This window comes from Protopterus annectens, chromosome 2.part1 (genome assembly GCF_019279795.1).
Source record: "Protopterus annectens isolate FY-2018-M chromosome 2.part1, PAN1.0, whole genome shotgun sequence".
Taxonomy (NCBI): Eukaryota; Metazoa; Chordata; order Ceratodontiformes; family Protopteridae; genus Protopterus; species Protopterus annectens.
In genome coordinates, this window is record NC_056729.1 from 630,686,240 (window position 1) to 630,702,068 (window position 15,829).

Genomic DNA, 15,829 nt, shown 5'->3' on the forward strand with positions numbered 1-15,829 from the left:
TCATTTTCCCAGTTAAATCCATTCAGGAATTAACTGTACAGGATCACCCATAAGGACCTCAGCCCTTGGTATGGTGAAGAGATCTAGTTAGCCTCCCTCTGAAAGCTGGGGTCTCCCTCTCTTTCAGGTAATTAGGAATGATCTGACCAGTCGGACAGGAATATAATCTAACCCTATGCAAAAATGTGAGCCACAGAACCATCCCTTGGGAAGGGGCTATATCCTTACCTAAAAGATTAGACTGCAAAAATAACAGTGGATGAGACATTCACACTTACTTAAAACCTCTTGATACATTCCTGGGTTACCGGCTGACCAAAGCAATGCAATCTAGATGTAATCCTGGGCCTGAAAAAAATAGTCTGAGACACCCTGGGCTACACAAGAGCTTTATATTCCAAAATCAACTACTGATTTGATACATGAGAAACTGGACTTCCTGTCAATAATGAAACTGTAAGGGATTTCTCTGACAGTTGGGATGTGCAGCTGTTGGACTTGAGTCTCCTCTATCCTTCCAGTTTGGTCACAGTCCAGTTTCCTGCATGACATTCTTCTACTTTTCTGCTTTATGCATTGTAAGAAGTCCACTTACTGCAATCTTCTGTTGTCTGAAGTAAAGATCTACTCAATTGCCTCCATTTCATTTCACGTTCTGTCTTTCTTGTTTCCATGCTAAAATCGTATTTTCCTCATCTGCTTATTGTTCTGATCCCCTTCCTCTACTATTTGAGCCTTTCCACATAAAGGGAAATAGTATAAATTTATTCCGGACAAAAATGAACAATACATGATGAGAACTGTTCCTGGAAATAAAAAATGTATTGGAAACTGTCAAATTATATTTTGGCATGCTGTTCTGACACAGGTCTCTAATCATCTTATCTAACAATCAGCCCAAAACAAGAAATCTACATGGTCCTCATTCACTATCTGATAACCATTTCCATGTTCATATGATGCAAACATATATAGGAACACATAAAAAGCCATACAGCACAATAGCTATAGTAGAAAATGTGGTTAATGCTTGATTGCACCTGGCTTCACTATCTACCATATAAGAACAAACCAGGAAATGGCCCAGCTTAATATATTATGCAATTAAATAAAAAACAGAAAAAGTACACCTTAATCTTTTCTTGTAAGAAGCTTCTCCCACACTCATCTCACAGGAAGGATGTAAAAAGCCCATCTTCAGAATGAAAAACTAAACAATATGTTTCCTTTTGGCTGCAACCACCTAGCTATGTGTAGAAATATGATTTTTATCTTATTGTTTACATTCAGACAGTTTAAGTGATACAACATTAAAACAAAACTTTTGTGTCTTCAACTAAATCATACAGAAGCAGTAACCACATACACTTATTCTAAGTTTCCCATTTTGGTGTGAAACCACAGCAAATCAAGACCTACCTGCTAGGGATTTGCAGTGGCTAATAAGAGTAAAACAAAGGCTCTGATAAATTGTATTGCAAGCAGACAGCATAAAAATTGCCCTCTGGAACTATCTAGCAACACAGATGAAGTTATAAGTACTTAAATTAGCCCTTCATATATAAAAACAGGTAACCATTTGAAATGTTGTGACCTATTTCAATAGGGATCCATAAAAACAGTACCAAACCACTTTCACATAGTATAGAATACAAAAGAAGGAAGCCTGGTGTAGATCCTCATGACACAATGACTTGCCTCACTGACCAGCTCACTCTTTTTTTTTTAATCCTTAGGCACACCTCTGCAGGATACTGTCCAATTGCTCTGTTGCCTGCAGCCAAACTGGCCGTTTGTTCAGCGGGGCAGGAGATGGTCACTATTGGGCTAGGTAAAATCTGTGCCTGACACAAAGCAAGCCTAGATGGCCTCCGCAGGTGGACAATTTTTACAGCCAGCACCAGGAGTCACCAAACACCTTGTACCTAGCAGACCCACTCTCCCTAGGATGATCAAGCTGGCATTAGCTGCTCAAACATATCTGCCCCTGTGTTGTCCCTCAGGTGCCTATACTGTGAAACTGAACACAGTTCACATCAACTTTAGTCATGACCAGTTCACTCTTGAGCACACGCAGACTCAAAATCATAGAAAATCTCTCTGTCCCACGAAACTGCCATACCATTGAACCATAGTGATTAAAGCTAATAGTTAACTCTCAGCTTTTTTAATCTAGAAGACTGCACTACTAAACTGGGAAAGGTGCTGCATATACTGTCTTTTCCATCACCCAAAAGATCTGCTGATTAATACAACTTTTGATTCTGTTTTGGGATCTCCTTCACAGTTTACAGGTGGGCGCATGAGGAGGAGTCAGCAGACCACCTTGTGCAGCCATATATTCCAAACAATCCATTGCCTCCACTTCACATCCATTTTGATCCAAATCCAAAGATGCCATGACATAGTACCTGCATGTACACTGATATCCTGGGTTCAAATAATAATCATGTGACACATAGCAGGCTAAGAAGGAAGAAAATGCCCCAGGTCATACTTGTTGGAGAGACTATGTGTTTTTTATTGTCTGTAGAAGAAGTAACATAGATGAAAACTGAAGGAAATGTTGCAAGGACCTACACTGAGAAAGTGAGGGAAAGCAAACTATACCACAAGACTGGAGCAAGAGATTATAAAAGCAAGAAACAGCCAGCCAATTAGGATCTCTGCATGTTCTTCCTTGTCAGGATGAGAACATGGTAGTGTAAAATGATAAACTATTGCCTATCCCTTATTATGAAGAGCCAGGACCATACTGCCAGTTAATGTAATTCAGTACAAAAAAAAAAATTCACTGCTGAGCTGGGGTGATGGTCTGTTCAGCTGTGCTCAGTAAGAGAGTAAGAGACCAAAATTACATAAAACATATGTTGCCAAACTTAATATCAGTTCTAAACAAATGGTTATGCCGTCACTTATGGTCCATTTCAGACAGTGTAAAAATAAGTAACCAGTCAGGTACATCACACCTCCATAATGATGTGGACAGATCCTCCCAGGAGAGCCCAATAACAAAGACCAACCTCACAAGTAAAAGAACAACACCCAGAATTTAGTATTCCTTCAAAATGATGCAGCATGTATTACTGCTTGAAGGGAAGAGAAACAACCAGCTTGCTCTATATTTGACAGTCTTCTCAGTACGAAATTATCAGTATATGTAGGAATAGGACCAGTGAGTCCCTTGCAGTTCCCTTTCAAACTTTAAGATCATAATTTAATGCTTCTTGTATATATGGCAACTGCAGCACTTTAACCTTATAGTTTCACTGCCTTCTTTAGACATTTCCTTGCAATGCCATGTTGATAAAATACAGTGAGCATTTTTTTTTACAGTGGGTGTGGAACAACATTAAAATATAGTCATCCCTCAGCTGGCAAGAGGGACACAACTACATTTAATCACATACTCATTAGCTAAGGCCTATCTTTAAGCAATTTTCACTTTCAACTGTTCTGTACCAGAGCACAGCATAACAGAAATGAAAAATTGCATTTGCTATTAAAAGGGGATAACGTGTATCAGACCATAAAAAATATATAAAATACATACGACTGGGGAAAAGGGTGTGGATTCATTCAATACTGTAGGTATAATAAATACACTGCATAAGAAACATAACAGAAATGAAAATGAACATCAAGGACAGGAAAATTAAATAAGAGATGATCATTAGAGGACATTAACAGTACAACTGATTCTCTTTGGGACATACTGTACTGTTTAAAGGGCTGAGGCAATTGTGCACAAATAATAATCATATACACTAACATTTGAGTCTCAAACAAACAGGTGTCTACAAGTACTGAAGAACTGGACACTTCACCTCAGTACAAACATGATGTCAGTTTGGGAAATGAACAGGATCATCCTTGAGGGGTTACAGAAATATGACTGAGAAACTTAACTCTCTTTACCTAGGAATGGGCACTGTCATCCAAAATGGCAGATGCTGTCACTGGACACCTGATGCTACAGAGTGTGTTTGTGTGTGTGTGTGTGTGTGTGTGTGTGCACGCGCGCGTGTGTGTGTGTGTGTGTGTGTGTGTGTGTGTGTGTACACATGCACGCACATGGGTGTGAGATGTTCAAGAAAGGACAACTCAAAACTGCACCTTTTGTATTGCATTATGAATGCTTTCATTTTAGGATGAGCTCAAGAAGATGAAATGGAACTAGTAAGCCCCAGGATAGATCAGTGGCATTTCTGCTGATCGTACCACTGGCCAAAGGATGGACTGTGCAACACTTATACTAACACCTTTCCTGAAATAGAGGAATAATCTAACACAGTGGGAAGATGGCATAATGGTTAATGTGTTTATCTGGCAAACACAAGGTGCAGGGTTTGATTCTCACGTGGGGTAATTGGCTAGGCTTAAAATGGCCCACAAGGGCAATTAGCCTAGAACTAGCCTATGAATAAAAGGTTTGCCTCTACCAGTGATGTTTTACAATCACATACTGCATGCAAACATTTTCATTAAATGCAACTTCCAAGATCCACTGCAACTGATACAACATCAGCACCTCATATACTACCAAGTTTAATGCTGCCATTTTCAAGCCTGATGTGTTATGTTAGAGCTTCTACAGTTATATTCTGCAGGGCAATAAACACGTTTCTGTATTACTACTGATCTAGGAAGTTTTATTTTTTTTTCTCTGACTGAATGCAGATTCTGTGTTTTTCCATACCCAGTTATTTTTAAACCTAGACAATCTGCCTTTAGTTATATGAATGCCATATCTGTTATTTTGTTTGAGGCCAACCTTGAAAACATGTTGTGAGTCTTACATTTACATGATGAGTTATTTTGATTTCTAATGTTATTTTGCAGTTCTCAGCTCCAAGTAACAGATTCTTGAATTTATAATCCCAAAAACATATCAGTCCACAAGTCAACAAAATGGTCAACAATGCTACTATACTTCAATAAAGCTAATAATGTGCAGAAAATACTATTTCAAAAACAAAGAACAAGTCAGTAACACCCAGTCCTTGTTTCAATTTGCAACATGCAATGTTGTCTCCTTTCATAAAAAGGAAATTTAGAAAATAAGTTAGAAATTGTCTTTGGAGAGACTTTATGACAATCTGGAACACAAGTCCAGGTCTACAGTCTAAAGTGCCCCTTCACTCCAGTAACTGGGTTGGAGTTCTAAATGTTAATAACTGGCTAAGATTTGGGCCTTTGAAAATCTGCTACAAAAATAAAGTCTCTGAGTAGTAACATTTTTAATTTAGAAAGTCATATTCTAATGCCATTATTATGAGAATTTTCTTTCCCAAAACTCATAAAACTAAGCAAATGAAGAAGCTAAAATAAAATGTTTACAGAAGTAATTTCTAAAATTGATGAAATAGAAACAATTCAGTTAATACACCAATACATTTTCTTCCCAAATAGCCCATGGGGTAATTCATGTTGACCAAGGGGTAGTTCACGATGCCTTCTTCTCAGTACATTACAGCAACACAAACCTGTATGACAATATGCTATCATTTTTAGACAAACTTTGTAATTACCATCACAGCTCCTTCATATAAAATGTACAACAGGACTAAACCAGATTCTGCCACAATGGCATTGCCTCACTAGTCCCTTTGACATCTGATTAACACCTTGCACACTTTTTTTTTTCATCTGGGCTGTAGACAATCTTGTGGCAACAGAGAGCACATGTACTAGTCGCCATCAGTAATTATGCAGGTAGTATCTATTATCTATAAGTCCTCAACTCATCAAAAAAACTTGGTTGTGGGCATGTCATTGTAGCCTGCACAGCATGTAACACATCAGTTATTAGGGTCTAGATTGTCTTACCCCAACTCCAACCCCCATCAACACAAAGGTCAATATATCTGAAAGAGAAAAAGAAATTGGTTCAGCTAAAGCTTTGAATGAGTATGCTGTCAGCCCTTAAAAATCACCAGTTGATAATACAGATTAATATATATATTTATTTGGCAGCATTTGCCCCATTTTTCAGTTTATGCAAAGTTGTTTAACCTGCAGGCAATTTAAGAATGTCAGGGAAATGTGTTATAGATAAGGTAATACTTCATTACATACCTTAAGTTTTGGTAAACTGTAAAATGTCTCCTATAATAAATAACATATGCAACTAATATAACACCAACTTGTATAAATTAAATGTTACACCTTAGCATCAACAGCTTTATGCCACCTCATTGAAAAACTACGTCAAATCACATCTTCATTTAACAAATTATCTCAACTATCCAACAGTGCTTTTAGAATTTACAAATAAGTGTTCTTCAGTATAATGTAGCTATTTTTAACTTCAAACATGAAAATAATCTGTAAATAGGAATGAATGAATACAATCTAAGCACAGCCAGTATGAGCTGTTCTCTACAACAAGTGATGTCAAATGTGTTTTGCAATACACACACACACACACACACACACACACACACACACACACACACACACACATACACATTCATATATACATAGACGCACACACACACGTGTGTGTGTGTGTGTGTGTGTGTGTGTGTGTGTGTGTGTGTGTGTGTGTGTGTAAACAAATTTGCAACTACTATAAGGACATTTAAACTCAAATGGTTTTATAATAAAAATTCAGATCACTTTCTACATCGTTTGTTCCATTACGGCCCTAATGATTTTGACAACGAGAAAAGGATTAACTTAAGAAATGGGCAAACTCAACAATTTTCACACTAGTAGTTAAAACAGTCCTGCCAGAAGCCAACGACTGCAGCACTGGCTACTGCTGGCTATTATGACATGCACAGAAATAAAATCCTTCAAGTATGAATGAAACACTCAGGCAGGCAGACCAAAATATACTTGACTCTGATTTCAATGTATGTACATAAAGCAAACTAAAGACCAAGCCAAGATGAAAAGTGGAACCATGTTCAAATGCTCTGGCCTTCTCATATCTAACCAGATGTATTTCAAAACAAAGCATGTCCTGTGAGCTGAGTCTTTTATGCATTTACAAATATGAACTGTGTCCCTAACTTAGTATGCAAATGAAATAAAACAAAGCATAATGCAATGCAAATTTTACTCTTCAGCATTGTTTGTGTTAATTCAATACATTTTGACTTTAATCTGCACTATATCCAGTCAGTCCAGCACACCACAAAGAATGCACAATTTATTACTTCTGCATTTCTACACACTGGTTAAAGTACAGTATTGCATGCAAACAAAAGGACAACAACAACATTAATAAACAAACTGCTGCTGAACCGACTCTGGACACTGTTTTCTTCCACTGCACCCACAAGTAAACAAGTGCAATAAAACAGTCCAGCCATTGACTGCTTAATTTATCCAGAAACAGATATATCCATAAGCAGGTGTGCTCTACTATATCTATTATCATGCTTGGAAAAAAAAGCTTTGTGCATCCCAAACTGCTATATATGTCTGCAGGCACACTGCTCAGTAAGCTATGTAAGCTTGTCAAATTATGGCTTTTGTTGTTGTTTACTGAAGGAGATGTTGTTTCTAAATGCAAATACACACACGTGAGTGAGTGAGTGAGTGTGTGTGTGTGTGTGTGTGTGTGTGTGTGTGCAGAAAGTACAATAACAAGAGAACACAAATTAAGCACTTACCAAATGACTCAATGCACGTATCGATTACTTGTTCCAACGTGGCCCCTTTGGCTAGTTGTCCCAGTGGCATCATTGTCTTAATCGGATTGTTATGAGCAGGTTTGGGGCTGGTAACATGTGGTATTGCCTGCCTCATAATAAGGGCAGAGTTAATGTCAGTGTTGCATCTCGGACTGAAATTCCTAAAGGAAATGGAAACATACCAAAGAAAATAAGAAGTCGAAATAAATGCCGATCGGCAACTTACTCCCTCAAAAAAAGTGATTAAGGGCTACAGGCAACTCAGCTACAAGAAATAAAAGAACACACTTCCTAATGCTGTGAACCAAAGCTAAGAATACCATCTACCTCACATGCATGGTAGGTGTAACACGTAAAACATAAACTGATACACGTATTGGTGTGCCAAACTGCAGACCTTTTGTCATATCCTGTAAATTACAGTGTACCGCTAAACTGCACCTCAAACCTACTGCTGTTCTCCATTATAGACATATACTGACTCGGCTTCTCCAACACAGCGCATTATTTACTGGTTTAAGTTTCATGCTGAACTTGATGTGGTTCTGCAACTCCTTGTACAGATCTACAGGAACAGGTGCAGCGGTCTTATATTTATTTATATGTTTATTTTGTAAACTGAGACACATCCCCCCCCCCCCCCCCACAAGAAAAGAAAAAAAGGAGTACGCAAGTAAGCTAAAGAACCTCACTGCACAACATGCATACTTGGAAAGTAAAGTGAGAAACTGAAACATGACCACTAATGAAGTACACCATTATTACATTTGCCAAGTCTGCTTATGCTCCACTTTACACTGGCGAATGAGCTGTCCCCTGCTCTAATTTTGCATTACAGTCCGGCAAGCCAAAGTTTGTAGTGGTTTAAACAATTGCAGTTAGTCTACCTGTTCATTTAAAGTAACCGCTAAGTCAGTTTTCCACACCCTTTCACACTGCATGCCCCACGGTTAAGTCTTTTCCCACTGTGCGCCCACCAGTTCTTCAAAGACAGACAAATAGCATAGTCATTATACCGCTGCTGTCCTTGAGGACATGGACATAGCTCTACTCGAGTTATTAATTAATCGGTCAATCAAAAGATCTGTGGTGCATTATTTCCAATATATATGTGTATCATACTTACTTGTATATCAATAGACTGGAGTGTTTTGGCCCTTAATGACCAGGCAAACAAACAGACATCACTAGCATATTTTATTAACTAGTTTGGCGCCTCTTACCTAAGTAGGTAGTACGGTCCAGCAGATTAACGGCAGAAGTCAGGAACCATTTTAAAAGTCTTCTTGCGCCAGCATCACCAAAGTGTTTGGAGACTCATCGGTCTTTGCACACTGAGCTACAAAGCACATGTTAACTTAGGGAGCTCCCAATAACTAAATATAAAAGGGAAAAAGAAAATGAAACATATATAATGGGAGGATACTGACTTAATTACAAACTTACGAGCCCACTTATCAAAATACAGAATATGTGCCTGAGCTCGGTGTTGCTACAGTATGCACAAACGAGGCTGTGTAGTGTTATCCACCGCAGGTTATGCTAAGAACAGAGAAGAGTGAACAACCGAAAGCATAATAAACTGCAGAAGTAGAGCAGCCATCGTATGTTTTAGGAGAAACACATAAGCGCACTTAGTGCTGTCATCTGCACACCCATGTGGTTAAACAGAAAACTGCATACTCCTCAGTCCCATGGGTGTCCATCTGCACGCACTTGGATTTTTCTTCTTGTTACACTTTTTCATCACATACAGTGAGTAAAATCACATTACACGATGTCCACAAGATTCTAGACCCAAAATAAACTCCACAAAACGAAATAACAATAAGAGGAACACAAGAAGAACGCAAGACCCCCAGGGTGGCATTTTAAGAAATATTTGCTTTTTAACAATAAAAATAAATAACTAAACTGAAGCCTGCTGCGTATAGGATAGGAACAGGCTGCTTCTTCTCCACTAAGGCTAAACCCTTCAGTTTGCCTAGCTAACTATAATATATTTTTGTGGACGTCCTAGGTTAGAAACTCAAAGTAAGGTCTCCTACTGAGACTGACCACTTAAACGATGCTAAGCAATATTTAGGGGTTGAAGATGAATGGAGCAATGTTTTAATACACTTCCGCTGTCAGAGCTCCTGCCAGTCTCTAGTTATTTAGCAAAATACTAATTCACCACACATCTCAACTGTCCAGATTTTCGCAGAATGTCCGGATGTTTGCCTCATATTTTTTTGGCACGTTCCTCATAAAAGTTGCGGTTTTCTGGCAAAATAATTGAGGATAGAAGTCACTAAATAATACTAAATAATGACAGACGTCATATCCTTCAGAAAATACATAATAACGCAAACCCTATTATTCTAACAACGTTCCAAGTTTATAAGAACAACATTTAAAAGCTGCCCCTATTTTGGGGTATTTGCCTCCATTACCACATTGGGAGGCTGGTATAATGGTTAAGGTGTTTACCTTTCAGACACTAAGTGGTTTGATTCTTACATGGAGCAATTGGCAAGGTTTAAAACGGTCCACAAGGGCCCTTAGCCTAGTACGAACAAATGCCTGTATTCTGTGAAAGGTTGGCATAATTATTAAGGTGTTTACCTTACAGACATAAGATGCAGAGTTTAATTTTCACATGGGGCATTTGGCTAGGCTTAAAATGGCCGACAAGGGCAGTTAGCACTAATCTATAAACCTATTATTGCTGGCTTTGCCCAGACTTCTTGGAGTGAGAGGCTGTGAGGTATGAATGGTGTATGTATGTATATGTATTATGTATGTATCGCTATTCGATGACCGGGTTAAGTGGGTTGGTCTGTTGACCCTTTTCAGTCAAAAGAAACCCGAGCACTTATACTGTTATACACCGTGACTTCAAAACTGACCTAACTGTGAAGTTTTCGTCTGCCCTTGCTGAAATTTCTAATCTTTAAATTTACTAAGGTGGCTATTTGACAACGCCAGCCATTTAGGTTACACAATCATTTGAAAATACCCAGCAGTTCAATCCACAAATCAATTTCCTAACCATATAGTGCCAACGTGCATGGTTTAGGTTGGGTCTCATCTCCTGATAATTTTTCTTCTCACTCCTGGATACTGACTGAGAAGCTGTACTGGAAATAATGAATAAACACACTCACTCGCGCGCGAGCACACACGTTTAACAAAAAGGAAGCCGTTGTTCAGACGTCTAGCAGCCCGCGTGGTGAACAAGTGATAGTTGATAAGTATAGGAAGTCTGACAAGTGCATACGTTAAAAATGACCAAATAAAAGCCACGGGACCTTCAGTGACCTGACTGCAGTCCCAAGGCATGTCTACTGCTTAGGGCTACTGAAGCACTGGACAGCAGCAAACCTATCAGTCGCATTTAGTATTGGAAGGGTATAATTCCTGGCTGCGGTGTCACAATCTGTTGTTGCTTGTTTTCTTTGAATAAATAAATAAAATCACTAAGTCGTGTGTGAACTCTGCTCTGGTAGTACACGAACTCGTCCCTTTCGCTCTGACAGCAGCGGTTCAGGAATAGTTAAAAGTACTCTTTTAATAAGCAACCAAAAAAATTGGGTAAATATGCACTATGTTGGCAGGCAGCAGTATTCCATAACTCTCAACCTTCCGTCTCCAAAATGAGGAATACTAGCCCTCATAATGTGGTACAAATGGACAAAATGTGGAACACATGCTGACAATTTCAACCAAGAGGGTCACAAATAGGATGGTTAAAACGGTCATGCTGGTTTTATTTATAAAAATATGTCTTGTCATGAATTGATATGATTCATTATTATTATTTACCACGGATTAGGGTTACCACATGTCCCACTTTGCGAAGGACAGTCCCTCTTTGGGCAGTTGCGTCCTGACAAAAAATATTAAAAATGGCAAATGTCCTGAAATTGTAGGACATAATTATGTCCTATATATTACGTAATAGTTGCATAAAACAGTTATTTTGTAGCTAATATACCTAAATGTCATAAGAAACAGAATAAGCAACTAAAATGCTACAAGAATAAGCTTTTATTTAGGCAAAAAAGTTAAGTTCTATCCTTTGTACTGTCCGTGGGTATGTGTCTGCCTGTTGAAAAGGTGGCAACTCTACCACGGATATCAGTTTAAAACTACTAATAACGAAAGCCTGACAGACCCTTTCAATGAGGAACTTCAGTAGCATGAACTTTCTGAGACTCCAAATTAGGTAAGTTCCTCGCAATGAGGTACACTTGAGTGGCAAGATTCGGACAACACCAAGGAGAATAAAAGGCGTTTGCACTCAACGTCTCAGCACAAAACTCAGGAGCAATCTCAGAATTATTCAGGGAAAAGGGCTCAAAATCCAAGGATAATTTTAAAATATTAGTACCTCCGGTTTACAAAATTGGTAGAGTAAGAAGAAAAAGAAGCCACTAACTGTAATGAATGTCATTACTTGCTGATTACAATCCATCATCTTTTTTCCAGTCTTACTGATTTTAGGAGGGAGGGACAGAGGAAATAATGAGTCAAAAACAGGTACTGTTGATAGGAATGACCTGCCACCATCCCCAGCATCCCAACTTTGCTGCTTTAGTGACTACACGTGAAGAGAGGAGACGTCTTGTTAACTTACTGCTGCTCTTCAGCTCTGGTTTCCGCAGTTCCCATGGTGACGCCACCGCTGTTCGCATCACAGCTCTCCCTCCGCTTGTAACCCATCGCTTTGCGTCGGACGATGCGGGGAGGAGGAGGAGGAGGGTGTCCCTTCATCTGTGTCTCCGTTCTGGCCACCACCTTGCCATCGCAGCAGGCTGTAGCCTCTTTTGTTCCTGACTTCTGAGTAGTGCAGCTACGTCCCAGGACACTGTCTTTGCAAACTTGAAAGAGGAAACAAACGAGTTTCAAAGATAGTTTGACACGCTCATACAGGTGACGACGGTTGTCAGATCGTTATCTTTCAGAGGAAGTGCATGCAGCAGGTTATCTGCACCGAAGCTACCCCATTTACAATTATGAACGGTTTGCACCAGGTTCCAGCTGTTTAGAAAAATAAATGCAGTGTTTCTGTATTAATTGCACGTTTAACGCAGCTTTGTTTTACTTGCGTTTAAGACGCCAACCTTTGTTATAGTTGGCTTTAATCATATTATGCTGTCCATAAATGTAAACATCAGTGTTTGCCTAAAATTAATGTGCGCACACACCAAACCTCCATGGATCATATACACATACACAGTGTTTAACTGAGGGAAAAATAACAATAACAGGTAGTACCCACCTTCTTACCCAATGTATACTCTGGGGGTACAGGACAACTTTAACCATAGTCCTTTTCTCTGGTGATTGGGGAATGTTTTAACTAACTTGTGACAGTATTTAGCGCATTCAGTGGCACGAGTCCTTTGTTGACTGAAACTTAGCTGGGCGTTACTGTTTCACTAAAACTACAGAGATTTGACAGTTAATCCTGATGACTTGTTTATTTCTTGTTCACTGGACTCCTGCCTCATTTAAACTTGTTGTGGGTCCCTTGACTTTAATGTGTCTGGGGCCCAACTCTTTCATTTAGGTTAGGTGCCTTCTCTCTTTCATAAACCTGATCTCACTTAACCTTTTGGACACTTTGAATGTTAATTTTCCACTTCCCATAGACTGCTTGACTTTGCCTTTCCTAACTTTTTTCTTCTTTCTTAATGTTGTGACAGTTAATCCTGATGATGTCCCATGCCTTGTTTATTTTTTGCTCACTGGACTCCTTCCTCATTTAAACTTGTTGTGGGTCCTTTGACTTTAATCTGTCTGGGAACCAACTCTTTCATTTAGGCTAGGTGCCATCTCTCTCTTGCTCATAAACCTGATCTCACTTAACCTTTTGGACAATTTGAATGTTAATTTTCCACTACCCCTAGACTGCTTGACTTTGCCTTCCCCAGCTTTTTTTTTCTTTCTTAATGTTGTGAATGACCCTTGACTTTTTTATTCATAGGGTGTGTCTGCTGAAGCAATTAATTCTGCTTGGGTGTCTTGACTTTCTTAAGGGGCATCCTTGATTATAATTGCTACTGGAGTGCCCTAAAACTCTAAAATTACTCATGTGTGGCATATTTTGCAGCATTACCTTAGGAGTATCAAGACATCCACATGTAACAAAAAAAAAGGTATAATCACAAATTCTAACTCTGTAGCTCACAGCAGCTGTGGGGTATGACCAGAAAAGTAGCAACCCTATAATAATTAGAGTCTGTTATAGATACCAAAACCCATTGTAGTATAAGCCATTCTAAATGTCTGTATTTGTTGCAGAACATAGAAACCACACAATGAGAAAAATTGGATCTGTCGCAACCAACCCCCCCCCCCCCATGTGAGTGAATTAATATCAAATGGTCCAAAACTTCCTTTCCTTTCCAATGTTTCATGTAGTCCTAGACTAAGCAAAAATCAGTAAAAAGGAATGCATGTTTGTAAACTGGACATGATAACCAGTGTTTAGTGACAGGTAGTTGGGTGATTTGTTAGACCAGTACACACAAATAGCTGAATAAGAGCTGTACTGCAGAGAAACATAGCTGACTATAAAAACATGCTTGCATCCGACAATTTCCATTAAAACCCTCAGAGGCTGCACATGAACTGGTACTACAAACCCCATGGCAGCAAAGGACAGAATTTCAACAGGCTGAGTTTTAAAGTATAAGTGATAGATGAGCACAGCTAGACACATTTCATCTTTGTCTAAGCCTGCTTGCGACTGTCTTTGGCAAAAGAAAATACATACTTTTTTATGGATAACCAAGCATTCCCTGTTTTAACAATTAGATCTACTCTTGGAATAATTATTTATTGAGGGGTAGCAGGTCACAATCTCTTACATCTGTGGGGGTTCAGGGACCTTGTCCTACTGCTAAGATGCTTACACCTGAAACTTCTGTGCCATTTTATTCAGAGTTTGGCCACCTGCTTTCTACCTTTTGCACATCACCTTGTGACTGGTTGAATAATCATCCTATACCTATACATGAAGCATCCTAGGATGAAGAAGAGTTCAAGTATGTAAAGTGCATTATTTTCTGTTATTTAGGACATATGCAGTTTTAATGCAGTAGAAGGGTAATAAATTGCAATTTTCCATATTTAATACAAATCGTTACATACTGAAAAAAATAAGTAAGTTATTCTTACTTGTGAGAATAAGGAACAGTTGTTTGAAAACTTGCCATAATAGTGGATGGATGAATAATAGAATTGTAGTTGCATTCCCATGAATGGGATGTCTATCAGAGGTGAAATCAGTCTTCACACAGATTTTTCAACAGACTGACATCCTCTGGCAGGGAGACATATTTGTGATCTGTGAGGTCAATCATCTTTAAAACACAGGAAGCTTTATACTTACTTCTTTTCTTCTTTGTTGTTCTAGCAAGCAAAACAAGAACACTGCAATAATAAGTATCCCTGTAGCATGCAAAAACCAGGAGATACAAGAAGGATATAAAATATGCAGTGGTGCAAATATAAAACTTTATCAACAATATGAAATAAACAATATTAAGTTTCCTCTTGTATGGAATATAGCAAACTCCAGCAGCATACATAAGGAACAATCGAATGCAAAGGTCTCAAAAGACAAGTGGATTAACAAAGAGGCCCATTATAGGGTACAGTGGTTATCAGACTCAATCTGCATACCACATGTACCAGGACAAAGTGGGAGGGAGCTCATCCTGCAGTAATAAGTTATATTTTGTACAGCTACTTATATTGTGCATTATTACAGGACTGTACTGTGTACCCCCATAAGGATTATTGCTTCTGCAGGATACAGGTATATGTACAAATAGTGCAATTTACAAACATACAGCATTTCCTGTAACACTGTAGTAGTATTAAAGCCTCCTGTCCTCTAGACTGCACATAAGTTTGTAGTTTTTTGAGAATGTCTGGATGGATGTCTGTGTGGCAGTTTCACCGATCCTTTTGAGTAGAAACATTCCTGAAGAAGGCTGCAGTTGTGGTTGCTGACCTACTAGAGTGAGTCTTGAACTCTCTGGACAATCTTTTGTTGTAGTTATCATAACAGAAAATAATGAAATCTGTTAAACACTTTGATGCTTGTGTTATCGGACTTTCTTGTTTTCCTTTCTTGAATGAAACAAACAGGGGGAAGTCTGCAAACAATATCTCGGTACCCTGTG

At 38.7% G+C, this 15,829-nt stretch overlaps 1 protein-coding gene across 1 annotated transcript in view; it reads right to left on the minus strand.

Annotated features, from left to right (window-relative positions):
* Nucleotides 1–12,610, minus strand: part of LOC122794890 (RAS guanyl-releasing protein 1-like) — a 585,796-nt gene extending 573,186 nt beyond the window's left edge. Inside the window, exons 1-2 of the mRNA XM_044063488.1 lie at nt 12,268–12,610; nt 7,626–7,807 (exon numbers count right to left, since the gene is read on the minus strand). Coding sequence (XP_043919423.1) covers nt 7,626–7,807; nt 12,268–12,404 — 319 coding nt within the window. The 5' untranslated portion in view covers nt 12,405–12,610. The remainder of the gene's footprint in view (nt 1–7,625; nt 7,808–12,267) is intronic.
* Nucleotides 12,611–15,829: the final 3,219 nt, after the last annotated feature.